The sequence below is a fragment of the Nicotiana tabacum genome, chromosome 15, assembly GCF_000715075.1.
Source record: "Nicotiana tabacum cultivar K326 chromosome 15, ASM71507v2, whole genome shotgun sequence".
Taxonomy (NCBI): domain Eukaryota; kingdom Viridiplantae; phylum Streptophyta; class Magnoliopsida; order Solanales; family Solanaceae; genus Nicotiana; species Nicotiana tabacum.
This window is the reverse complement of record NC_134094.1, coordinates 99138312-99165480: the sequence shown is the minus strand read 5'-3', so window position 1 is coordinate 99165480 and position 27169 is coordinate 99138312. Positions and strand designations below refer to the sequence as shown.

At 36.2% G+C, this 27169-nt stretch overlaps 3 protein-coding genes across 3 annotated transcripts; 2 read left to right on the top strand and 1 right to left on the bottom strand.

Annotated features, from left to right (window-relative positions):
* The first annotated feature begins 9636 nt into the window (after window positions 1–9636).
* Window positions 9637–10158, top strand: LOC142169756 (uncharacterized). The gene has a single exon (XM_075231663.1). The coding sequence runs from the start codon at window positions 9637–9639 to the stop codon at window positions 10156–10158; it is 522 nt and encodes a 173-aa protein (XP_075087764.1).
* Window positions 10159–18526: 8368 nt separating this feature from the next.
* LOC107798130 (transcription factor HEC1-like) lies at window positions 18527–19746 on the top strand. The gene has a single exon (XM_016621093.2). The coding sequence runs from the start codon at window positions 18778–18780 to the stop codon at window positions 19516–19518; it is 741 nt and encodes a 246-aa protein (XP_016476579.1). The 5' UTR covers window positions 18527–18777; the 3' UTR covers window positions 19519–19746.
* A 1796-nt stretch (window positions 19747–21542) lies between these two features.
* LOC142169755 (uncharacterized) lies at window positions 21543–25984 on the bottom strand. Its single transcript, XM_075231662.1, has 4 exons — window positions 25691–25984; window positions 25269–25457; window positions 24989–25170; window positions 21543–21666 (listed from the first exon to the last, which is right to left on the bottom strand). Exons 1-4 carry the CDS (start codon window positions 25982–25984, stop codon window positions 21543–21545), a joined length of 789 nt encoding a protein of 262 aa, XP_075087763.1.
* Between the last annotated feature and the right edge of the window lie 1185 nt (window positions 25985–27169).

Below are 27169 nucleotides of genomic sequence, written 5' to 3'. Positions count from 1 at the left end.
GAAAACTTAGCAATAAACTTTTCCGCCAACTCATCCCAAGTGTGAATTAAATGGTTCGGCAATAGTTCCAACCAATCTATAGCTTTCTCCCGTAGAGAGAAGGGAAAAAATCTTAGCCTCAATGCATCCTTGGAAACATTAGTTTGCTTTCTCCCCCAACATGTATCCACAAAGTCCTTCAAATGCTTATAAGCATTTTGAGTTGGAGCACCGATGAAGAACCTCGTTACTCAAGCAAAGTGAGCATCACATTGGTTATTTAGAAGTTGCCCGTTCTCATAACTTGTTTGCGAGATGACACTTATAAGGAAAACGTTATAAGTTTTATTAAAACTTATGTGTTGAAAATAGTATAAACTATTCGAGTACTAAAGATACGGCTTCATGAAAGGTGTATGTTTTGAAATTTGAACAATGGAGTAACACTTGTTATATTCTTTAAAAGTTTAATGTTAAATTGCTAAAGGAATTAACATGAAAAAGGTTCTTTATTTTATTTTGTCCAAATAGTTTGGATTGGCTATGAAAATTATGATTTGATTAAAATAAATCATTTGAGGCTATTAGGCTATGAATCTATTTTTGATATTCAAATGTTTTGGGAGTTACTAGTAGAGACCACCGAGATTGGTTCGAATATTGAGTTCGTTACCATGGAACTACACGTGTTGGCGTAGAGACACATTTCAAGGTTAAGCCAAGATTTGTGGGATAAGGCCCCCCATTGAGAGGGCAAATGATCATTACTTAAAGTAATGAGGTTAAGTCAATTCGTACGATAATACGGGAAGTCGCCCAGACAAGTAGGGTCAAATACTTGTTGCTAGGTCGATCACCTAGTAGTTATTTATTATGTCGGTGCCGGTATAGTACTCCTGGTGAAAGATAAAGAGGGTGTTTGTATTAACTTAAAAGCTTGTCAAACTAATTTTTAAGCACTTTTTAGCTTATTTGAGTGTTTAGTAAAGTAAAAAAGTACTTAAAAGCACTTGGGTTTTAAGCCAAAAGGTCCAAAACAAGTCAAAAGTAATAAGTTGGGTAACCCCAACTTATTGCTTTTTGGTTTAAAAACCATTTTACTTTGATCAATAAATTTACTTTTTTATCCTTATAATATCTCCTAGCTCCAACAATACCGCTTACTAACACAATCCATAGACTCGTCCGTATTCTTTTCTAATTCCTCTCTGCTACTCCTATTTGGTTTCCTCTCTTCTTTCCTTTTCCTTTCCTCAATCTCTACATCACTTCTCTGTCTTTATTTTTGGGATTTTTATGACATTACTTTCTTCTCATGATTTGAACTTCGTGAAGTATCCAGAGTTGCTGAATAATTCAAGAAATCGAAATGAGTATTCTCAAGCAGCTTGTATGCATAATTAAGCTCCGTAGGTAAATAGATGACCCACTTTAGTAAAAAATTTATAATGAATGTAGATTCTCTCATTTGTAAGATCATTTTATATGGTTTCCATTATGTTGGCATGGTGGGAAATAAAATTTTTTGGAAAGCCACCAGTTAGTACACTGTTGTGTATGTGAAATATCAGTTAGCATTAACACATATGCATACTTATAGCAGAGAGCACGTAATAATCTGAGCAACTTTGTTTAAAAATTAGTTAGATTTTTAAAACCAAATAACAGCTAAAACATATCCACTTCAAATAAATAATTCATATTTATTGGTAAAAAAAAATTCTTGCAATCGACATAGAACTGAATGTGAATTGAATATAGAGTAAGTTATTTTGTATATGAATAAATGCGAATTAGAAATCTTGGAATAATCAATTCCTCTGTAGTAACTAACAGTTTTAAGGATATTTTAGTCATTTTAATAGAAAAATTACTTTTCAACTACTTTTTTATCAAACATCTCAACTGCGTTTTTTCAGCTCCATCACTTCTATTCAAACACTAAATGCTTATTTATAAAATTAGCTCTAGCATTAAAAAGTGCTTTTAAGCACCCAGTGCTCAAAAGCTACTTAAATTCAGCCAATTTAAACGGGCTCAAAGAGGACTTTTTATTTTTATTATTTTTTATTTTTATGTTTAGGCCCAAGAAGCCGAAAGTGATTTCGATGACTTAATGAAATTTAAATGATTTTGTATGATTTTATTAAAAATCTTGGATTGATATAAAAGTTCGAAGAATTTATATCATGGTTTATACTTCACTTATCTTTTCATTTGAAATGATAAAAAGCATGATTTATATAATTTTTTATCACTTTATATTAAATATTAGTTGCATAGTTTTTGTAAAATCTTGTCCCAAGAACTTGAGTTAGAGAGAGTCTATGACACTTATTGAGTACCATGGGGGTGTACTCAGCCCTCAAGGGCCCCTCTTTAGGGCTCCGCTTACTTTGCATGTTTCAGGATGATGGGTATGATATATATGTGGCATGTAGACATGGCTAGGATGACTCTCTTCCCAAAGTATATGGTGAGGACTCACTTCTATTTCGCGGTAGCTATCATGTTGTCTTTTTATTTTATGTTAGTCGGGCATTAGCCCAAATATTGAGTTCTATTCTTGGTATAGAGGCTCCATAGATAGTTGTGATAAGTTGTAGTGACAGTATGATACACAACATATATAAAAAGATTTTTGTTACGTTTGATCTCATTATTATCATGAAAGGCGTCATGTGTGATTTTGAATTGGAAAAATATTTTATCATTTAACTTGAAAATATACATGATTTTCAAAGAGCTTTCACAATTAAATTGGTTTTCATGCATATGGTTTGGGTGCATCATATGGTTTGGTTCGCTAGGGTCGGGTAGTGTGTCGGTCACGTGGTTTTGGATCGTGACAATAAGGGTGGGTTTGATAGATTTGGAATGGGGTTTAAATTCGTCCAATAAGAATGAGACACGTCATTAAAATTATAATATTTTTAAATTAGTTTTGGACTATTAGTTTTAAGGGTAGGTTTGAGCCAAAAATTTATTAGTAGGGGCAAATTTGGCTCAATGGGTGGATGGAGGACAATTTTGTACCAATTCTGATAATTCAGGGATAGTTTTAGCCCTTTTTCGAAAATTATATTACTAGCATAAAATATTTTTTAGAGCGAGACCCAAGAATAAAAGAAGGGTCAAGAAAATGGTAGAAAATGTGGAAATTATTTTCAATTTCAAATATCCTATATAATGGAACGCATGTATAATAAATACTTTTTTTTATAGAATAAGGGAGTCTTAAAAATAGTTTGTCGGGGAGATAAGATAAGGTGGTGCAACTGTGATAATGCAAAGTAAAATTTCTGAAGAGATCAACCCAACAAAAAATCTTTCTATCCTGGTATCTTTTTATCCAATCCAATCGAACCGTTTCTTGCAGAGAACATGTCTCTTTATTCATGTCGTTTTAGATAAATTTTAGTATTAATATTTTATACTTACATTTTTAGTGCTTGGAGTTGGAGAGAGAAAAGTGATAACAAAAGAGAGATATGATGGGTTTGAGGGAGTGTGGAGGGGGAAGATGTTCCAAATCAATATAAAAGTTATTTAAAAGTTAACCACATATAAATACTAGTAATTGTTAATGTAAATCACAAAATTTTAAAAATTATGGTATATAACCTACTGCAACCGCTTAAAGTACTACATTAGTTGTGTAACAATTTCGTACACTATTACTAGTATATAAAACTGAAACTCGTTGCATAAATATACAAAACTTTAAAAACACCCAAATTGAATGTTCAAGTACAGCGGCAAAGTTCATAGACTAGAGTTGTAACTCTTTGTTAATATAGCTTTAATTTCTGTTTCAAGCTATAGTTATTATATGAATTGAGTTTTGTCGTTCAGATAATAAATTAATCAGCATTTGACATTTTCTGATAGGTCTCCTTCTTAGGTTATAAAAACACGTACTCCCATTCCATATATTACCGTTAGATGTCGCCATCTTAATCTGTAGTGATAAGGAAAACAATGAGCCAAGAACAATTTAGAACTCCTATATTATACCAAAACTCTAAAGGCCCTAGTCTCTCTCTTAGCAAAAGTAAACACTCCCAACGGATATATTCTCACAGAACCTTTGAACGGCACGCGCCACCCCATGGAGGCCCCAGGCGGTGGCCATTCGACGTGTCTGGATCATCAACATGATCCTCCTAATACGGCGAAACTCACCCATGGAACAGTACAAACAAAAAAGCTATACGCAGCCACTGTGGCAACAACAAAAAACTCTACTCCGACCCCAAGTCGACTAGAACAAGAAGCGGTAATTGCAAGAAGAACCACCCACATTGGGATGCTAGCTGTAAATTTCAAAGCAAAAGACTACTATGGTATGATGGCGGAAGAATGCAAACGAACTCTGGTTGGAAGATTTCTGAAAATCAGTCTCCAAATTGATAAAATTAGGGCTCAATTCTCTGAGAAAATTGCTCTAAAAGGTACAGTCAAAATTGGGGTCTATGGCAACTACAATGTATTCTTGGATTTTACAAATGATGAAGATTTCTATTTGATAAGGTTCAAGAGGGTGCTGGAAATCGGAGGCACTCAAATGTGGATACAAAAATGGACTTCGGATTTTAAACCAGATGAGGATTTGCCGATTGCTACTATTTGGGAACTGTTACCTGAACTTCCATTCCACATGCATACTTGGCACTATGACAAACAAGTCATTGGACCGGCAGGAACACCTTTGGAGTTGGATATTGCTACAAGAACCAAAACAAGACCAAGTATGGCCAAGGTTCGAGTGGAAGTCGATCTGCTTAAACCACTACATACTTCGGTCTATATGGGAGCTGAAGATGAGAGCATTTCACTAAATGGTTATGTTCAAAAGATTGAATGGGAAAATGTCCCTAAATACTATAAACACTGCAGAAAATTAGGACATTCCATTATTAAGTACTGGGTAGTTGAAAAAATGAAACAAGAGGAGAGCAAGGAAAAAAATAATAAAACAGGGGAATCAAGTAAAGGGAAACAAAATGAGGAGATCAACAACAAGCTGGAATTCAAAAAAGATGAAGTCAATGAAAAGGAGAATTGACAAGTTCCAAACACAAAAAGAAATAGAAAAAAGAAACAGAACAAAATTATAGAAGGAAAGATGATTGTAAACAAAGAGGATAATGGACAAAAGGATGAGATGAGGAAGGATTGTTCACATGAAAATAACAAGACACAAGCTCCAAACAACATTGGTGATCAGAAGGAAAAAGAAGACCGTGTACCTGATAAGACTAAGAAAAATGATATAAAGAAAAAGAAGAAAATGATGCCAAAAGAGAAAAGCTCTGTGATGTTCAAGCCTTGTTGAAAAAGAACAAGAAGAACATGTCCAAGACTGTTACTGGAGGTAAACCAATTGCTTTAAATACTGTCATTGAAGATGGTCTTAAGGAATTAGGGGTGATTGGGAACAACAAAAGGATGAATATTGAGAATAATCAGAAAACGGCCTCTAAGGTCAGTTTTGATACCATAGAGAAGGTGGATGAAAGCAATTCTAATGAAGCTGAGGATATCAATTACAACAAGAAATAAGGAGATCAACAACTTGAAGAAGAAAAGGTTGGAACCAACACTATGGTTTCTAGTCAAGACTCGGGGAGTGTCAACATGAGGGATCCAAAGAATAATATCAATCAAGGGGTATCTAATACACAGTCAGAGTCATTTCCATCAGAAATCAAAAAGCATCCTGGAATTCAAGTTGTGGTGGACCTTGGCGGATACAACCTTGATGAGAAGAGAATGCAAGACAATAGCAAGACTGTTGAGGAAGAAGTTGTGAATGCTAGTATGTCTCTTTCAATCAACAGTGCAGAAACTTTTAACAAACAACCTGATGACCCGGCTGAAACTCACTTAAAAGAGATATCCAACAAACAGGGAATCTTTCTTATTAAAAGAGGCAGAAGCAGAAATAGAAAAATTAGAAAAACTAAAGAAAAAATGCATTCTTCCTCCAGGGGAAGGAGTCAAAGTTGATCCACTCTCTCACATATTCCATGATTAGTGCAATAATATGGAATATAAGGGGAGTGAGGTCTAAGAAGGCCTTGCCTAGATTGAAAAATCTTTGTCATATCAACAATAAAGACTTTGTATCCATCATGGAACCGTTTATCAACAAGAATAAGATTGAAGGATACATGAGGTACTTGGGCTTTCAGCACTGTCAAGCTAACACCAATGGGAAAATTTGGTATTTCTGGAAATAGAATTATAAAACAGTTATCCTTGCCAATGAGGAACAACAAATTACGATTAAACTAAATCATGATTTACTGGATATGGAGCTCAACATAACAATGGTCTATGCTAAATGTACAACTCTGGAGAGGAAAGAGTTATGGAGTAGTCTTGAAGATACGTATTCAATCATCAGTGGTCCATGGTGTATAGTTGGTGACTTCAACGTTATCATGGATCCGGATGAAAAGTTGGGTGGAAATCCTCATAGAATGGCTAAAAGTTTTGACTTTTCCAATTGTATGGACCACTGTGAGGTGTGAGATTTTGGATTTATTGGCCCTAAATATACATGGTGTAATAATTGGAGGCCAAGGAAAAGAGTTTGGAAGAGACTAGATAGAATCTTCATTAATGACACTTGGGCTCAACTTTTTCAAAATTGTATTGTCAAACATCTTAACAATTCTGGTTCTGACCATAGGCCTCTATTGTTCAAATGTCAGGACAACCAAACGAATAAGATCAGTTACTTCAGATTTCTTAATTTCTGGACTAAGCAGCCAGACTTTTATAAGTTGGTTAAAGAAGTATGGGACACTCATGTTCAGGGCAACCCCATGTGGAGGCTACATCAAAAGCTGAAAATTCTTAGTAACAAACTATCTCAATGGTCCAGAGAAAGCATTGGTAATGTTTATGACCAGGTGATCAAGTGGGAAATGGAAGTGGAAGTCTTAGAAGAATTATACCAAGTGATTAATACATAGCACATCAAGTAGAACCTCAACAAAGGCCAAGCAGAGTACATTAAATGGCAAGCGATGCAAGAGTCTTTGTTGAAGCAAAAATCACAAATTCAATGGTTCGAAGAAGGTGATTGTAATACAACATACTTTCATAGTATTATAAGGGAAAGGAGAAGGAAGATTCAGATTCACATAATAAAAAATCAAAAAAGTAATTGGGTTAGAAGTGAAGAGAAAATTACGAAAGCTACAATCAAGCATTATGAGAAACTCTTTAATCTCCCTAAAAAGGAGTTCAAGATGGATATCATTGAATGCATTCCAAATATTATTACTGAAGAAGAGAATGATATTATGACCTCAATGCCTACGGAATAGGAAATAAGAGAGGTAGTCTTCAATATTTATAGTGATAGTGTTGCTGGCCCGGATGGTTACAATGGGGCCTTCTATCATAGCTGTTGGGATATTTTTAAATACGATATCATTCAATTTGTTCAGGGTTTCTTCAATGGCAATCGGCTCACTAAGTATTATTCTCATACATTTCTTGTGCTTATTCCAAGGTTGAAATCTCCGGAGACATTTTCTGATCTAAGACCTATTAGTCTTAGTAATGTCTCTAATAAAATTATCTCCAAAATCCCGTCCAGAAGATTGAATCTGCTCCTTCCTAAACTGATATCCAATAACCAAAGTGATTTTGTCAAAGATAGATTGATCACTGAAAATGTCCTCCTTGCTCAGAAAATTGTTTAGGGAATAAACGGCTACAACAAGGGTGGAAATATTTTTATTAAACTGGATATGGAAAAAGCTTACGATAGGATGTCATGGGATTTCATTAATGTTGTGATGAGGAAATTTGGATTCTTAGAGAAATGAATCAACATGACAGGAAACCTTATATCCAATGTTTGGTATTCCATTATTATCAATGGCACTAGGAATGGATTTTTTACTTCCTCCCAAGTGCTGAAGCAGGGTGATCCTCTGTCTCCATCTTTATTCATTTTAGGATCGGAAGTGCTGACAAGACTTCTCAACAAGCTTCACGAGAATGAAAATTTTACTTTATTCACAATGCCAACGAGAGGACCTCAGATTAATCACCTCGCTTATATAGATGATATAATTATTTTCTCAGCAAGCAATAACAAGTCGATCAGGTTGATTATGGAGAAAATTCATAAATTTAAAAAGGCATCGGGTCAGAAGCTCAATGCCAACAAGAGCTTTTTCATCACTGCTCCAAATACTAAAGCGGGGAGAATCAATAGAATCAGAAATGCCACCAGTTTCATGGACGAGCAATTTCCTTTTAATTACTTGGGGTGTCCTATATACGTGGGAAGGAAGAAAATCAGTTACTTTGAGGAGATGGTTGCAAAGATAGTAAAGAGGATCAGTGGTTGGCAAGGAAGATTGTTATCCTACGGAGGTAAGGTAGTCATCATTAAAAATATGTTACAATGCTCCCTTTATACACCCTCTCTGCCATGAGCCCTCCAAAATCTACTCTTAAACTCATTGAAAACCATTTTGCGAGATTTATTTGGGGATCAATTGGTGACAAAAATAAGTTTCATTGGAGTTCATGAAAAAATTTGTGTTTTCCAAAGGAAGAAGGTGGTATTGGAATTAGGAAAATGGAGGACATTAACAAAATTTGTAACATTAAAAGGTGGTGGAGGTTCAGAACATGTCCATCCTTATGGGCTGAGTATCTTCAAGCTAAATATTGTATTATAGCCCATCCAGTCAGTAAAGCTATAGCCTCTGGCAATTCTCATCCTTGGAAAGTTCTTCTTCATGTGAGAGAGAAAGCAGAAGAAAATATTCTTTGGAATATTAACATAGGGAACTATAGGTTTTGGTGGGACAACTGGACAGGTAAAGGGCCACTTGCTAAAGTGGTTAATCATACTAACACCCCTTGTAAGGTTCAAGTCTCATAATTTTTCAGGAATAATAGGTGGAATATTAGATAAATCAGAGCAAATGCTGTCCAATCATATTGTTCAACATGTCATGAACGTTACTAAAGGTAGGCAGAATCAAAATGACCTGACAATTTGGAGTCTTACAGAAAATGGGCACTACTCTAATTCATCGGCTTGGCAGATGATTAGAACTACTAAACAATAAAATCCCTTGGTTGGTAATGTTTGGCATGATTGTATCCCTTTCAAAATGTCCCTCCTTGTTTGGAGAATAATTCAGAAGAAACTACCCTTTGATGACACTATTAGAAAGTTTGGTAATCAACAAGCTTCAAAGTGCAATTGCTATAATACTCCACAATTTGAGAGCTTGCATCATGTTTTCATTGATAGTGAGGCTTCTAGTAACTTATGAAAATTCTTTGGGAATCCAATATAACTCTAGTTCCATTAGTAGAGTTCTTGCTTAATGGTGGCAAAGGAAACCAAAGAATGTGGTCCATAAGATGGCACTACACATCTTACCAATCGCTATTTGCTGGGAATTATGGAGAAGTTATACTTCTTGCAAATTTGGAGATGGAAAAAAATTTGTTCATGACAAGATGAAGTCGTAGATTATCTGGAACTCCAATGCTGCGATTAGCAGGAAATATCCCTCTCTTATGACTCATAAACTTTGGTATAAAAACTGTGAGATGATTGAGCATCTGAAATCAATTCCAATATAGAGAAGTGTGCTATGAGAGATGCCTCATCAAGGAAAATTAAAATTGAATACCGACGGGAGCTTTAACAAGCAAAATGGGAAACTAGGAATCGGAGGAATTCTGAGAAATGAGGCAATAGGTTTTGTCATGTCCTTCTCGATACCTATTGACTGTAGTAGCAATAACGGGGCAGAACTGAAGGCCATCAAATTTGGTTATGAATGGTGTATAAACAAAGTAATTACCAACTTCATGGTGGAAATCGACTCTACGGTGATTCGGGACATGCTGCAAAACAAAAAACTGGACAACAACATTCTAAGAAAAGAGGTTGAAGACCTCACTGATATTCTGGAAAAGAACAATGCATTTGTCAACCATCGCTTTAGTGAGGCAAATCAGGTGGCAGATTGGTTTGCCAAGGAGGCTACTACATCCACTGAAGGCATCATTCACACTGATTTCCGGCAAGTTCCAAGAGCTACCAAGGGGCTTTTCTTCATGGATATGTGGAAAGTTCCTTCTTTTAGAATTAGATATAAAAAATTAATTTTTTTGTAAGTAAACTCTGTATATATTGAGAGGAAATGGTCTGACAATGTATTTTTGCCCATACACTCTTACTCTCTCATAGTAGAAAAGGTATCCAAGAGGTAAGGTTTAATGTCCCCATCGGTTGTACTTTTTGTTTATATAATAGAAATGGTAGGGGTCTAGCCAAACCCCCCAACACCACAGGAGGTGAAAGCATGGGTGATTGGCTTTTACAACAACCAAAAAAAACTCCTACATTATGAACCTCGTATAGTAGTAGGTTTTGAGCATTATGCAATTCAATTATAAAGGTATTAAATGATGTATCTTTACCACTGCGAACTATATTTCTTCTTTCGAAAGTACTTTCAAGTTTTTCTCCTAATGGATTTAAGTGATATACATCGTTAGTGTAAGGAGTTTTTACACCATCAAGTCATATTTATGTACTGTAACAGTTACAGATAACATATCTTATTTTTACCACCATCGAGCTATGCAGGTCCCTATTGGGCAGCCTCTGATTAGATGGTAAGTTATATACTGAGCCTACTGTGACCGAGTGCCAATGAGCAAACGCAGAAGGCCGAATAGTGATTTAGATACCGAGTCTAATATGGCCGAGCGCCTATGATCGAGTCTACTATGGCTGAGCAGTTACACCTACCGAGCCTTATAGGCCTGAATAGCTATTTTACTTACTATATTGAGAGAATTGAGTCAATATCATCATGTAAGCATATCTTCAGATCATCTTTGACTCCTAGTTACTTTCAGTTATTATATTATCAGTTCAGTTTAAACTTTTAGTTATTCTATTGCCTTGCATACTCGGTACATTATTTCGTGCTGACGTCTCTTTTGTCGGGAACGCTGCATTTCATGCATGCAGATTTTGATATATAGCTGGATAGACCTTCCCAGTAGACATATCCACATATCAGCTTGATTGGTAAGCTTCACTCCCCCGGAGTTACCATGTAACGACTCGACCGGTATTTTTGAGCCCTAGCATGTTGTTCAGCGGTTTGAGGCCCTAAGCAGCTTCACTTCAGGTATTATGACTTGTACGCATGGTCGGAATTGAATTTTGGGAAGTTCGGAGTTGATTTGGAAAGAAAATTCTCATTTCGAAAGCTTTAAGTTAGAAGAATTAACTAAGGTTGGATTTTTTGAGTAAACGACCTCGGAATCAGGATTTGAAGGTTCCAGCAGGTTCATATGTTAATAAGTGTACGAGTCATATTATAAGTAATGTGGGGTCTAAGGAAAGCCCTAAGTCTAAGTCAAGTTAAAAATTACATGATAGACTAAAGTTCCAAATGAGTACACACAAAACCTAACTTTGGACGAGCATGCCTATATATATATATATATATATATATATATATATATATATATATATAAGGAGTTATATGGTGGACAACCTATCAAATGAAAGATTTTCGAGTCTAGTTTCTAATTCTTTAAACCGTTTGTCATTTAGATATTTCTACAAGGAGTTATGGACGTTTTAGTAAAAGGTGTCCAACAAGGAAAAACTTGTAATACGAGGTACAACCTGTACAACGCAAGGTACAAATCGCCGAAGCACCTGTGCCTATATAAGGCAGTCACGGACAATAATCATTTTTGGGGATTTTCTGGAATTGATGTAATGGCGGGGTACATCTCGCGGAATTAATGTAATGGCGGGGTGCTCATTTATGTGCCGACACAGTGAATGACTTGAAAGAAAGTTTTTCTCAGTACATGATGTAGGGGTTCGACATTTAATCCCAGCAAAGGAAATGTAATCGTACTATGAATGTTCAGGTTTGAGGTTGATGGAGTAATGAGGCTTGATATTTTTGAGCATGGTAGAGTTCTCAATTGTGATGCGGTGTCATCGCCTTGTTAAATGCGTTAAGGTTCGCCGGTGTTATGGTTTTTTTCAACTCGCCTTTACGGCGGGGTGTTAGGAATTGGTGTCGGGGAAGCAGCTGTCAGAAATCGCGGTGTGCAGTGGTTCAGGATTGAATCAGTGTTCCTAGTGTTGATGGCTCGAGAAGGATGATCTTTAGAGAAGTTTAAAGCTGGTAGCGATATATTGGTTCAAGTGCTACAGAGATGGATTTTGAGGAAAGGCAATGACTGGGCAATGGAGGATGAGGAAGGACATGTGGGAGTGTATTGTGGTGGTTAAGTTCCTAGAAGGCCAAGTGTGAGAAACAGAAGTCGAGTAGTTGCTTAAAGGAGAGGGTTTGACCAAAGTGGGAGAGCGGCAGAGTAACATATGGGTTCTGTGCTAGGATAGCTATACTCCTTGGGGAAAGTTTGGAGTAATTTGGTATTCATGGTGGATAATGACTAGGTTTACGGGATTAATTTGGAATATTGGCTACTATATTGAGAAAGATTGGGTGTGACAGGAGGGAGTTGCTTAATAGGAAGTAGGATACAACATGACTTTGGATTGGAATGTATTGTCGTACCTTTGTTGATGTCAACGGGGAGTGAACGAACTTGTACAGCTGGTGAACGAGCATGAGCTCAGGATGGTTTATTGGTTTTGTGGTAATAGTACTCGATGCAGCATTGTTGGAGGATGTCAGCATGGAATTTTCACATGTGAGATATCTCCCGTAAGCAGATTAGCGGTTTGCGGGGTGTTGATGGAGCTTATACGAAGAATTTTACTGACTATCCAGTAAGAGGTCAAGTATGTAAATGTGGCTAGTGATTCAGAATGTTCATGAAATGTTTAACATAAGGATTTCAAGGAAATTGGTGGGTCGATTATGCGAGATTGTGTCAATGGGGGATAAGGAGTCTTGGTGGGTTCCAGATTTATATAATTGTAGCTTCATGCTAAGTGGAATAGCCCCACTGTCTATAATTGGATTGCATGGTTGTCTATTTGTGAGATTTCTGGTTATCGGTGTATTGGTGGGTCATTACAACTAAGGAAAGAAAATATCAGTGGTAATTTCAGCAAAGGATTTAGGGAATGTGTGCCATATTCAGGCTTTGGGAAGACTCAGAGTCTATGCTTCGTGTTGATGTGATGTACAAGGAAGGTGATTCAGCCGGGTGCTTCTTTGAGAGAGTGTTCAATTGCTAGGAGAGCCTTGGAGTTGATTATATTCGGGACCAGGTCGGAATGGGTGACTCTCAACAACGGTCCTAGTGGATTCAAACGTTAAAGTTTGGTGCCTAAGGATTTCGAGCCTATAATATGGTTAAGTATCGAGCTTTTGCAACAGATTATGAAAGGGGCTTGGAGTGTTCTACGTTATCTTTGGGTTGCGGTATAGCATTAGAGGAATGGAAGAAAATAACTTCGGATTCATAGAGGGATTTTCCAGAATAGGTGTACCAGTTGAAGATGCAATATGCGCATAAGGAGGGTGTGAGATGGTTCGTGAGTTTTGGAGACAATGTGGTCTCATGAAATGAGGTCACTCAGGATGAGTGCGGATTTGGGTTCATGATGTTTGAATGGAGTTATTATTATTCCTAGGGCAAGTCCAGAGTAAATTAGAAGAAGTCGGATCGGTTAGCAATGGTTGAATTAGCATGATGGTGGCGATGATCAGTTCCTTCAGCGTGTTAAGTTATACAGGTGGTTGTAGTGGTACTTGGGCGGCTTGACGGCCGCCGTAATTTGATTTTTTTTGAGGTAGTTGATTCAAATAGCTTTGTTGTATAAATGGATTTCGGAAGAGTTATGAAGGTTGAGATCACGGTTTGAGGTTGTATCTTTTTCTACTATTTGGTCAAATTCGGTTGCGTGTTGCATTGGCCCTTCTGAAATGATGCTAAGTGGAAGGTTCTAGCCAGTGAAGTATTTAATTCTACTAGTAATTCAAGGGCTATGGTGAATATATGTATTTATCGCGTAACGGCATGATAAATGCGGTGAGTGGTATGGAAATTGGAAGTTGAGGATCGAGGTTGCAGTTCGGTATTGACAGGGATGCCACGAGCTCGAACGAGCAGGGAAGGATTCAAATGTTTAGAGTAAGCTGGTATTGTTTTTAGCGTCACCTGAGATCCGTGTCCTATGTGAGAGGCTTTGTGTATTGATTTGCGGATTTTTGATTTTGCTCTACAGCATTTGTGTGGCCGGTGGTATGGATGCACAGACTTGTTATCTGCTGCAGAAGGTCGTGAGAGCATATTCCACGGGAAGATTGTGTGAGTATGACCTATAGTCACATAATTGATCAGGGATTAAGACCAAGCATGGAGATTGTGGTACTATCGCTAATTTGAGAAATTATGCCTGAAGGGCGCTCTATTCAGTTGGTTGAGAATTGTGAAAGTTTGTTTCGAATTCGATGGTTGTTCTTGCGTGTCATAGGAAAAAGGGTCATTGTGGATCCTGGAGAGATTATTTACCCAAGTGTGATATGATAAAAAAAAATCGGTTTGAGGTCCGTTGATGGGTCCATATGTGGAAGTATACTCTACACCAGCCTGGGTATGTTCGTGCAGCATAACATTCATGATGGAAGAATATTCGGGCGTGGGATGTTAATTTTGTTGCCAGTTATTTCATGTGGTACTTTATAGTGCCGTGTGGGCTGTGGGATGGCTTGATTATTTGTACAATGTGCTGAGGTCCCGCACAGCGGTGGTATTATGTAAACAGGGTGGCTCTCGAGATGCAGATCATATATCGCACCTTAGTTGTGTTTGAGTTTTATAGCGTATGGCGCTACCCGTCTCCCCAGGATTTGTATTATGCACTTGGCGTGCTTATGGTTGATATTCAGGCATTCGTGAGTATAAGCGTTACGGTTCGAGGTGTATTTTACTTAGATTATTAAGTGTGGATCGGGTCGCACGCTGCCACGGGTAACATGGTTGGATCGGGTGGCACGCTGCCACAGGTATCATATGTGAATTGGGTTGCACGCCGAAATAGCGTGATGTTGAGCACAGTTCCCTATATCTATTGCCGACCACGCCTCCCTAGGTTTGGGGCGTGACACTTATTTTTAAGACCGTAAATTCCATGTAATAGGGATTTTAAGGAAGACTATATATAAATATCCTTTGAATGAGCTCGTAATGTAGAAAATTATTTACTTGAGAATGTATATATCTTAAATTCTTTTCTAATTACCCTCACCTTCCGAGAAATTAGTATTGTGGTTTCAACATGTAGTAGTATATCTTAGAAACTTCATTGAAAGAAATTAGAAGTAAATAACGTGGCCTAGGGTGCATTCACCCGTATTTAACTATAGGGCACGTGAACCCATGGTCCCTCCGCCGAATTAGGTATTTTTTGTACGTATTTTCTTGAATTGATCCAATATTATCTATTAGCACACATATTTCATAAATGTTGAATGATACACTTGATTCAATACTTAATTATTTACTCAAAAAAATATGAATTAATTTCCACTTAATATTTTTTTTCTCTTTTTTATAAGGGTGCACCTATGTTCCAGAAATCTTAGACTCGTCTTCGTTTAAGCATATATGTTCAAGTAGAAATTTTCGGTATGACTGACGTAACGTGGCCTAGGGTGCATTCACCCGTATTTAGCTATTTTTCGGTCATGTAATTTAAAACTAATAATTATTATTATGAAGTTTAAAATTCGATAGGTGAAGTTCCATAATAATGTCATAGAAGTTTACCTGAGCTGCTACATGAATATTTTAATTTGTAAATTTTATCACTTCACCTCTAGTGAGTTATTAATAAAACAACACAATGAAGCAGTACTAGCAGACATGGCAGAATTTGATCCGCCTCGAAATGCGTTCCCCAACCCACCCCACTCCCTCCTCCAAATTAACAAAACTATAAGCTGTAGCAGTCGATATATCATGATAAAAATTGCATACACATTAAATAATAGAACTAACTAGTGGTGGTATAACGGAGAAAAAATAGTTAGCCATGTTATTCTCTTAAAAAACAGTTAGTCATGTTATCCGTTCAAAAATGAGTTGGATAATAAACTTTTTAAAAATGGGTCAAATATGAATAAAATCTATATTATCCGTTTAAAAAATAGATAACTAATGGTTTAACTTTTATATTTGTAGCGACTCAAATTAGGAGTTTCTCAAGTTTGGAAGACTAAGAAGTTTTCCATTAGTGATCATATACAAGAAGTCATGATTACTATGGATATTCATATTATACGCCGGTTAACTCATTTTCTATATGTATTAAATACGGTCTGAATTGGATATTTTTTCGTTTTTGCATTATTTATTTTCAACTCAGTCCATATTCGACCCGACCCGCCCGTTTATCACCCCTTGAACTTACCCCTTAGGCCTCATTCCCACTTGATGATTGACAGGTGTACGAAAGCATCTCCGGTAACGGATCTATTATCGCCGACATATCGTCACCGGCGACTTGACTCATTTAAATGGGGATATAATTCATGGGGTGAGCATGAGATCTCTGACATCTGTCATGTGAGTGGGGCTCTAGCTAGGGTTCTTTAAAAGAAAATAGTAGTAAAAATTAAAAGGGCAACATTATCTATATCTCAGCTATATTAAAAACACAAAAATTTTTAGCGAAATGTCATTCGCCCTTTTTACTCTTTAATACTCTATCCGTTTCAATTTATGTGAATTTATTTCTTTTTTAGTCCGTGCCAAAAAGAATGACTACTTTCTTTATTTAAAAATAATTTATATTTATGTAATGATTTATAGCCACACAAAATATATGTGCCTCATTTTACACCACAAGTTCAAAAGTCTTCTCTTTTTTCTTAAACTTCGTGCTCAGTCAAATGGGTTCACATAAATTAAAACGGAGGGTGTAATAAATATCATACTAAACAAAATAGTCATTTAATTATTCCCCTAATTATTAAAACTTTGAAATCAACTAAATTTTATTTATTCAACCCTTCCTTATTTAGATTAGGTATGAGTCCTAATATTTAAAACTTTAAGTTCTTTTTAGATGCTACCACTTCAATTCAAATAAACACATCAAATTGAGCACTAATGTAAATATTTGAACTTTAGGAAAGTTACGTACTTTACATAAGTAAACATATATAAAATATATGTAATATAGGAGTTCTAAAATAAAAGCACACTGATAATACCCATTTTTATCGAAAGATACGTAGTGCAACGTTTCTTCCTAAATTGAATAATTAGATAACTAAGATACAATAATTATTATTTTAAAAAACTTGTATCCTTTTTCTTTAACTTTTCTTATGATAACTCAAACACAATTTTCAATTTAAAATTTATGGAATTCTTTTAAAATTTATACTCATTAACACAAAATACGCATCGCGCGTACCCTAAAGACTAGTACTATATATATATAAAAAAATACTCCATATAGATTGATATATTGTTCCATTCAATATACATTAATTAATTTGTATTTAATATTTCTACCGTTCATGCACCACCAAAAGCACTTATGGCATCCCTTGCCAATAGTAATTGGTAGATCTGAACCATCCAAATGGTGCTCTCATACCTTTTCATTCAAAAAAAATTCTTCCATCTTTACTCTTTCCCTAGTTAGATATTCTTAACTTTTCTTTTCGGGAAATACTCTTAAAATAGATCATAATTACAATATTTTTTATTAGTTAAATATGCTCTATACATATTAGAAAGGTCGTGCATTTTATGACTTATATCCAAAAAAAAAAAGGAAAATGGGAAAAAAATAAAACCACTAATTGATTTTTTTCTTCTTTTAAACGATGGATTTGTAGTCATCCTTTAAATATTGTGCATTCTCGAATATTCCATCGGACACATATTACTATCTTCCATTAGTATAAATACCAAGTAAATACACGCCGATGCAGTGATTCTTTGTTTCCGCTAGTAAATGACCTTGCACTAAGAAAACTAACATGACCTGTCTAAGTCTGAATTAACTATGGTATTTAACTAAATCTGAAGCGGTTGGATTCTTTTTTGGCTAGGGTTTAAGTTCTATTTAAACACTAAACGGTGTATAGATATTTATATAATTAGATTGTTTATAAAGTATCATTATATTTGTAACGCGATAACGACTATACTTGATAACAATATTAAATATTGTGCTCTAACAAATTAAACTACACTTATAATGCAAAAATCTTTCTTCTAGCTAATATAAGATCAACCGATTGTAGAGTGTCATTGTTAGAGTCCCAGCTAGCTAGCTGCAAGAAAGGACTGTATCTCTTTCAGGGTGGAATATAATATATTTATCAAAATTGAAAAAGGAAACTAAAGAAGGAACGGAAAAGAAAAAGGGCAAGGAAAAAGGTTTACCAACTTTGGTGACATAATGAAAGTAGAGATATATTATAATAATTGAAACAGCATATAAATTTATATAGTAGGAGTATATAATAATGTAACCACTTGTTATATATAGCCTTCCCAATGTGGTAGTCTGTTCCCGATATCACTATTTTATAGTATCCCTCTTTCATTTCTTCTCCAAAACCTAATACTCAGCTATAGTAGTTGAGCTTAATTTGCCTTCCCACTGCAACATTCTGATCAAACTCTCAGTCTTCTCACTCTTCCCTTCACCTTACCCATCCCTCTGTAAACCAATCTCTTCACACTCTTCTCTTCCCGATATAACATCATCATCTTTTCTTTTCTTTTCTTTACTCTATATAAGAGAAAGTCATGGATATTGACTTGCTTAAATCTGCAGCTCCTGAAGATCAAATGGAAATGATGCTTATGATGCAGATGCAGGATTTATCCAAAGGTTATTCTGATATGAATGAAATGCCAATGTTGGATTCTAATCCACAAGGAAGTAGCAACAGTAACAACAACAACAACACTAATCCTAATTTATCTCAAATGATTGATTACCATAAATCACACACATTCTTGAACGTACCAGCTTCCACCATTTCATTCACTGGCTCTCCCTCAGTAATTCATCCTCAAGAAACTTCGAGAAACTCTTTTGGTGCATATCCTTCCCATACAGTGAAGCGAAATTCTATGGCGTCGATGAGGGAGATGATATTTAAAATAGCAGCAATGCAGCCAATTCAAATCGACCCTGAATCAGTAAAACCACCAAAGAGAAAGAATGTGAAGATATCGAACGATCCTCAAAGCGTGGCGGCACGCCATAGGAGAGAAAGGATAAGTGAAAGGATAAGGATTCTTCAGAGATTAGTACCAGGGGGAACCAAAATGGACACTGCATCTATGCTAGATGAAGCTATTCATTACATGAAATTCTTGAAAAAGCAAGTGCAGTCCCTTGAAAAGGTAGAAGCCACTAGGCCAGTTGCTGCTGCTTCAGGATGCCTTGGATTCCCTGTTCCAATGTCGTCTTTAACTGGGAATTATTTACCTATGGGTTCTAAAACTTATTACCCTTATCATCAAAGCGTTCAACCCTAACTAGTTTGACTCATTCTCATAGTAAAAATATGGAATAACAAGTTCTTCTTTTTTAGTATAAATTGTGGGGATGTAAATTAGAAAGAAGATTATTGGACAAAACTATCAGTGTAGTCACTTCTTATGATCTCTTAATTAGGTTTACCATGCATGTTGTACTACTAAAGGAATAAAAGTTCATAATCATGGTATATATACAAGTACCGAGATGTTAAAATTTCTCTTTCTCTCTTTCTGTCGTTCTGTAAGTGTAATGATTCAAACAGAAACGGATCTGAGCTCTGCAGAAGTCATGGTAAATGACAACTAAAATGAAGGAGTAGCTGATTAGCTTATAGTTTTCACGTTGTTATCGGAAACCATGTGCAAGTTATCTTTGCAGCAACTCTAAGAAATATCTTAAATGCAAGATGTTGATGAGGTTATTTAATATAGTAGTGTATATATTTTGTCTTATTTTTTTTTGTCTATTTGTAGGTTTTGGTCGAATAGGTTTGGCCATAAAAAGATCGGAACAGGGACCATTTAGGGCTTGGTCGGGGAAAATTACCAGCTTCTCAAGGTCAAATGCCAATCATGCACATTGGAAAATTAACCCATACATAGGCCCTTTTTATTCTCTTCCCTTATGTTGAAGTAGGATTATTCCATTTGAATTTAGACTCAAAGGAAAAATGTTTACTTGCATTTTATGTTTATAAAAACTTTTATTAGCTTATACTTCGTTAAATTATACTCCCTCCTTTTTACTTTACATGGCAAAGTTTGAATGGACACAAAAATTTAAGAAAGAAAGAATTTTTTTTGAAATTTGTGGTCTAAAGCAAGACGGAGACATTTGTGTAGCTATAAAAACTTATCACTAACAGTAAAATAGAATCTAACTTGAATTCTTTTCAAATTTAGAAAGCTATATTCTTTTTGGAATAAAATATTGTTACTGACATTGAAATAGATGGAGTAATTGAATACGTAACCATTGACTGCAAGTAAAACTTTTTCCATAGTTAGAGTTCAAAAGATTGTAACTCTAGCTCACTGAGTTTACTGCCTTCTATAGTTGAGTGGAGGATTTGTTCCCATCAATAGTGTAGCATTCCTTACCTTCCCAGACTTCCTCTCCTGGTGTAATTAAAGAAAAGAATTGAAGAAAAAAGGATTATAACTTTTCATTGCATTCTCTAAATGGGTGGGTTTTCTCACCCTCTATCAAGATATTATGGTAGATTGTCATGTGTTCACATAATTCATGTTTTACATTTTGGATACAAATCAAACGTAGGGTTTCGTTATAACCTATTATTAATGCTATAATTTTTGTAAAAAAGAAAAATCATGTTCTTCTAGAACCATTGTGTTGAAGATAATGATCAGGCTAACAAACCTGATAACTACACGATTACTTAGTCTTAGTCTACTAGAATTAGGACTCTTGTATTGGCCATCCTAGAAGTGTTCTACTCTATAGCCAAAATTGTAGGATCAAAATCTTGTATAAATACATAGGGCTCGTATAACTGGTTTTGATATATCAATACACTGCCTTCTCGACATTGTCTCTGTGCCATAATTTCGCATGGTATCAAAGCTTCTTTGAAGCCAATCTCGCTGCCAAAATTCAGTTCTTGCTACACAATAACAATTTTGTTCATATGGCTTCCAACACCTTTTCAACAGCCTCCCTTCATCATCTCATTAATAGCTTCATGTCTTGTGAAGTTGAAACCTTCTAACTATCTAATATGGAGAACACAAATGATGTAACTTATCCAAGTAATGCAGTTGAACTATCTCATTGAGAGAAAGCCAGAAATTATAAATGTAGAAGGCACCAATGAGAGCAGTGATAAGGACGGTGTCAAAGGAGTTGACAAAAGCAGTGACAAAAAGGCTTATATAGCTGATGACTGGGCTAAAAAAGATGTGTTGTTAAGGAGCTGGATATCTGGGACAATGTCAAAAGAGAACATGTATCTCATTGTGAGATGCAGTACTAAACAGATGTAGGAATGCCTGGAAGAAACCTATCTGCAGGCAACAAAGGACAATAGGAATTCCAGTTGAAGCAACAACTTCAAACCATCAAGCTTGGCAACAGAACCATCGATGAGTATCTGAAGTAATTCAAAGGCATTTTTGATGGCTTGGCTGCCATACACAAGCTTGTAGATGATGATAGCAAGGTCATTAATTTTTCTAAAGGTTTGGGTCCTAAATACAAAACCATTAGGACTATGATACTTGGCAAAGCACTTTATCCAACTCTGAGTTAGTTGGTCACTTCCCTAAGAGGCTTTGATCTTGACGAGCGCAAAACACAATACAAATTTGATACTCGCTAGCCAAAGATAATATAGTATGATTAACGTCTCCACAGGGATTGGATTTAAATAATGCTATAGTTATTCCTGGTTTAACTGCTATCCAGGATGATCAAAACGTGATTAGAATGAATACGAACTATGATTAACTACTAAAGTAAGTAATTGATAATTGACTGCAAAGAACTAGAGATTAACATAGTTGGTTTCTTATCAATGTGAGAAATAAGGGCTTTGATATGACATGTGCAAGATTGTTATTCTGGATATGATACTGTTATATTTCACTTCTTGAGGTTCTATTGATTCTCAAGAATTCAATAGGTGATTAGCTTATACTTCCAATTTAGATTCCTCTCTCGGTTAAATCTAAATCTTTCAAATAAACTAATGTGAAGTGCGGTGAAACTTGCAAGAATCTATTTGTAGGAGTGATCTAAGAGAAACTTCTCACGAATATTTCTCAATATTAATTTAAAAGGTAACTCAAAAATCTCTCTCGATTACATCGAAGAATCACCAAAATAAACTAAGGCATACGTTGCAATGAGAGTCAATAAGACGTTTCTCTTCCGATTAAACACTAAAGAATAAAATCACAACTATATTATATCTCCTCCAATAAATTCAAGCAATATAATTAAGTAGTAGTCAAATCTATAAACAACAACCAAGTCACCAAATCATGTCAAACCCTAAGGTAAACTACTCCATAATTATGGAGGAAGTCATCACAAATATAATTAAAGAGTGAGAAAGCATCAATCTAACGTTACAATCCAAACTCCTGTATTGAATTGATGGAAAGGTGATAAAATCATGTGTCTTGTAGCCTCCAATGCTCTTCCATATCTTCCAAGGTCAAAAGTATTCTAAAAATTATATTTTTGGTGTATTTATACCATGTAGAAACATGCCCGGACGAAACTATCCTTTCCAAGCCGATGTAGAAAAAACACTCTATCAAATTTGCACATACGCGGCGTGCCTATGGAGAAATTCAGATAGTTGATTTTCACACTTTGTAGGAATTTTGTACTAGCGTCCTACGCCCCGCGACACAGCGCGCGATGCGGTAGTGCAGGTTTTCTAGAGTAATCTTTTTTTCTCACTTTTTGACTTTCAGACTTGGTCCTCGACCCCCGAACATGATTCCGACTTAATTTCTTGGGATTCTACTCAGACTTCAAAGCTCCAAAACATCCATATTAGCTCCAAACTTGTTTCTCCACTCGAAATCACATCCTACATAATATAACACACGTAATAAGTACAATATATTAGCAACTAGGCTTAAATACAATCAAATTGTAGTAACTAGAGTGCAAAATGTAGCGAAAACACGAGCTCCTAGCCTTCCATCATCACCCCACACTTAAACCATTGCTCATCCCCGAGCAATCAAACTAGACTTCACATAGAGATGACCTTTTCATCAAACAACTTCCCTAACCTATCATGCCAAGAATATTTACAACAAACCAAACACCCTATCATAACATCCTAGCCTTAAGACGCGACTAAAAAATACCACATATTTTTCAAAAACCCGCTCACTTAATCTAATATAGAGGCCAAAGACATTACATTTCCTTCGCAAATCATGTGCCTTCACACCAAAGATAGAGAATAATTCCACACACCATAAAAATTAGGAACAAATAGGAACTCAAGATAGAAAGAATTAACTCACTTTTAAAAATAGAATTCATGCGCCATAGAAAACGTACCATAGGCTTGCCCGTAGTGTAGTAATCTACTAATTTGAGCTCATTCAGTCAAGGATCAAGTAGGACTTTAATTGGTTGTAATATAGGCTGCGGGACGGGTATGATACATTTGGATATAATGACTACACCTCCCTAAGCACTTCAATACATATACGTTAACACATTAAATCCCACACTTGTGTTGAACCAAACCCCAACCTTCACAACATAATAACCTCAAGCTCTTGGTTTCTTTAAGCACATAGACGATGAAAACTACCACTAGCAAGGAATCAATTTCTCTTTATTGTTTCTTTCACTACATACACAAACCCTTTTTTCTTTTCAATGTCCAGAATGATTTTTTCATTTAATTCCTTACATGTGGCTCTCACAAATTTTCAACTAGTGCACTTGTCTCCATTATTCTTAGTTCCACTCAAAAGCCTACCATACCTCTACTCAGCTCGTAACAAGCTCATAACAGTTTCAAGTGCTCACGAGAGTTAAAAGGTTCAAACAAATCATTAATTCAAACAACATGGATCAGGCTTGTAGTGTGGTTCCAAAGAAGTAGGATTACGGGCTGAAATAGGCTAATTAGGATACACAACAATTAGGCGGGTCATAACATATAATTGGCTCAACAAAGAATTATCTATATCACTTCCTAGACTGAACAAGACTACTATTTCGCTTTGCAAACACACGTGGTAAGTTCTATACATCAATTGACATACACAAAATATCAACAAAATCTCACACACTCATTGACGCATAACTCATTTAGGATCGGATTTATCCCGACTCTCTAGTCAAAGTAGTTAAGCAACATCAAAATCAAATAATTTTAGTCACTTATCCAAGATCCAAGAACTAAGCCTAGGCTTCACGACTAAGGCACTCACTGGTCCCAAGGCACAACAAAAGTCAAGAACGACTATCTCCATTTATTACCATAGCACAAGACTTCACTATTCCTAATAAATGAAAAACTAACTACACCCAATTCAAACAAAACCTTTGGAAAAGAACTGCGGCACAAAGAAAAACCAAAGGGGAATTGTTACACTACCTAGAAAAAAAATAGACTTTGATCCCTCAAGAAGATAGTCGAGGAAATCCATCATCGGGTAAAGTTAATTTTTTTTTTCAAAAATAAAAACACAAGAAAACAAACATACATGTACATATTTACATCCCCCACACCACACTTTAAATTGTGTCATGTCCCTATGACATACAAATAAAAAGCAAGAGGTAAAGGAAACTCCCTTAATTCATCTAGTCCGGATCTGAATCGAAGTCGGTATCTCCTTTGCACGCCCAACCTAGTGCACACATCCATGTTGAGAGCTTATTTTCTTCCTTCTTTGGGCCCCCATTGCTCCTTCCATCTTGAAAACTACCCTTTCTTCCCCTACTCTAAGTATGAGTTACCTTTCCTGAATGTCTAGAATAGCTCTGCCAATAGCCAAGAAGGGTCTCCCTAGAATTAGAGGGATCTCCCTATTCTCTTCCATATTCACCACAATGAAGTCTACAGGGAACATAAATTTATCCACCTGAACTAGTATATCTTCCATTATTCCTTCAGGTATGATTGTGGTTTGATCCGCCAGCTGCAAGGACACATGTATCTACATGATTTCTCCAATCTGTCCTTCCAATTTCCTGAAAATAGATAGATACATACGATTAATAGAAGCACCTAAATCACATAAAGATTTTCAAACTTAGTACTTATTAAAGAGCAGGGTATAGTAAGACTCCCAGGGTTTCCACACTTTTGAGAGAGCTTATTTTGCAGAATGGCACTACAATGCTCTGTGAGCTTGACCACAGATGTCTCTTCCACCTTTCGCTTCTTAGACCATATCTCTTTCAAGAACTTAGCATAGGCTGGCATCTGTGAAAGAACCTCTGTGAAAGGTATATTTACATGCACATGCTTGAGCACTTTTAGAAAAGCCCAAATTGTTTGTCCAGCTTCTCTCTTCTTTACTTCAGAGGGAAAGGTAGAGCAGGCATGTATTTACTCTCTTCAATCTCATCATTACTTCTTTGTTTGTCTTTCTTCTTCCTTGTTGGAACTTCATATTTGTTCTTCTTCTTCAGATTATCCTCTTGCTTTGCCCTCACTTCATTCCTATGATGCTCATCACTAATCTGCTCTCCTTCATTCTTAACTTGATTTTCCGTCAACTCCTTCTCTGCGACCAACGGATCTTGCAATATTTTTCCATTCCTCAAAGACACTACATTTATAGTTTCATTTGGATTCCTTTTGGTATCTGCAGAGAGGGTTCCTACAGACTTCTCGGATAATAGACTAGCAATATGCCCCACTTGCCTCTCTAAGTTTCGAATAACTACACTATGGGTTTTCAATCTCTCATCTGTCTTAATAATGAAAGCCTTAATTAGATATTCCATGCTAGACTGATTTGAATGTGGAGATATTGCTTCCTCTACTGATTCTAAAATCTTGAAGCTCTTTGTCCCTGGGGTCTCGGATTATTCTGCTGCCATAAGTTCAGACTACCATTTGGTGAACTCTAAGAAAAGTCTGGGTGCCTCTTCTCCATAGAGTTAAAATTATTACCACTCTCGTGGTTTTCTATGTCAAAGCTTCCAACAGTATTCACCACTTTATCGGGAGCTGAGGCATGATACTCATGCGTTAGATGACCCATTCCACAAAAGTCACAAATGATGATGGTTGGTTCTGAACCTTGGCTAAGGTCAAATTTCTTATCTCTTTAGCCATGACGTCTAGCTGGGCTTGCACTGATGTGTTAGAATACACTTGATGAACCCTAATAGATTTTCTTCTATGATTACTCTCAGCAGGCTATTTGTTAGCATCTTCAGAGAGTTCATCAAGAATTGCAACAATATCCTCGGGAGTCTTCTTCATTAAAGGAACTCCAACTGTAGTGCTCAGGGTTCGTCATGAGGAAGGTGTCAAGCCATCCCAAAAGTCCTGAAGTTGCAGTGACAATTCAATCCCATTATGCTGACACTTTCTCACTATCTCTTTGAATCTTTCCCAAGCCTTAAAAATTGTTTTAGCGTCCTTTTGGCAGAAATTGTGAATTTCCCTTATGAATTTAACTGTTTTTGCAGCTGAGAAGTATTTGTCAAGGAACTTATTAGTCATATATTCCCATGTCCTAATCGACCCAGCTGGTAAGCTACGAAGCAAATGTTTCGCGTCATCCTTCATTGAAAAGGGGAATTCCCTTAAGTAGACTACATCTTTTGACACTCCGTTGTACAGGAAGGTGGTCACGATTTCCTCAAAATCCATCAAGTGAGTTTTAGGATATTCAATCACCTTCCCTCTGAAGACACAATTGTTCTGGATAGTTTGAGGCAAGACTTGCTTCAACTAGAAATTATTCGCTGCTACGGGTGGAGGTCTGACACTAGACAATCCCTGATTGTAGACTGGTCTAGCATAATTACCCAATGCTATACCAGGATTGGGTACCCTATTTTCAAACTGGTCTTCAAATAAGGGTCGATTTATATTGAATCTTCAACCCCCACCATCTTCGATAATCTCATCAGCAACTCTACGGGCTGCCTCTGCTGCTATTTATGCAGCTTCTTGTT

Bases quoted from the DNA above. Each gene is read 5' to 3' on its own strand.
- LOC142169756 (XM_075231663.1), top strand. From the start codon at position 9,637: ATGCCTCATCAAGGAAAATTAAAATTGAATACCGACGGGAGCTTTAAC.
- LOC107798130 (XM_016621093.2), top strand. From the start codon at position 18,778: ATGGATATTGACTTGCTTAAATCTGCAGCTCCTGAAGATCAAATGGAA.
- LOC142169755 (XM_075231662.1), bottom strand. From the start codon at position 25,984: ATGGAATATCTAATTAAGGCTTTCATTATTAAGACAGATGAGAGATTG. The intron at 25,458-25,690 runs GTGAGGGCAAAG...GTTCTTTCACAG, and splicing joins ATGAGCATCATAGGAATGAA to ATGCCAGCCTATGCTAAGTT. The intron at 25,171-25,268 runs GTGATTTAGGTG...GTGTCCTTGCAG, and splicing joins CTAAGTTTGAAAATCTTTAT to CTGGCGGATCAAACCACAAT.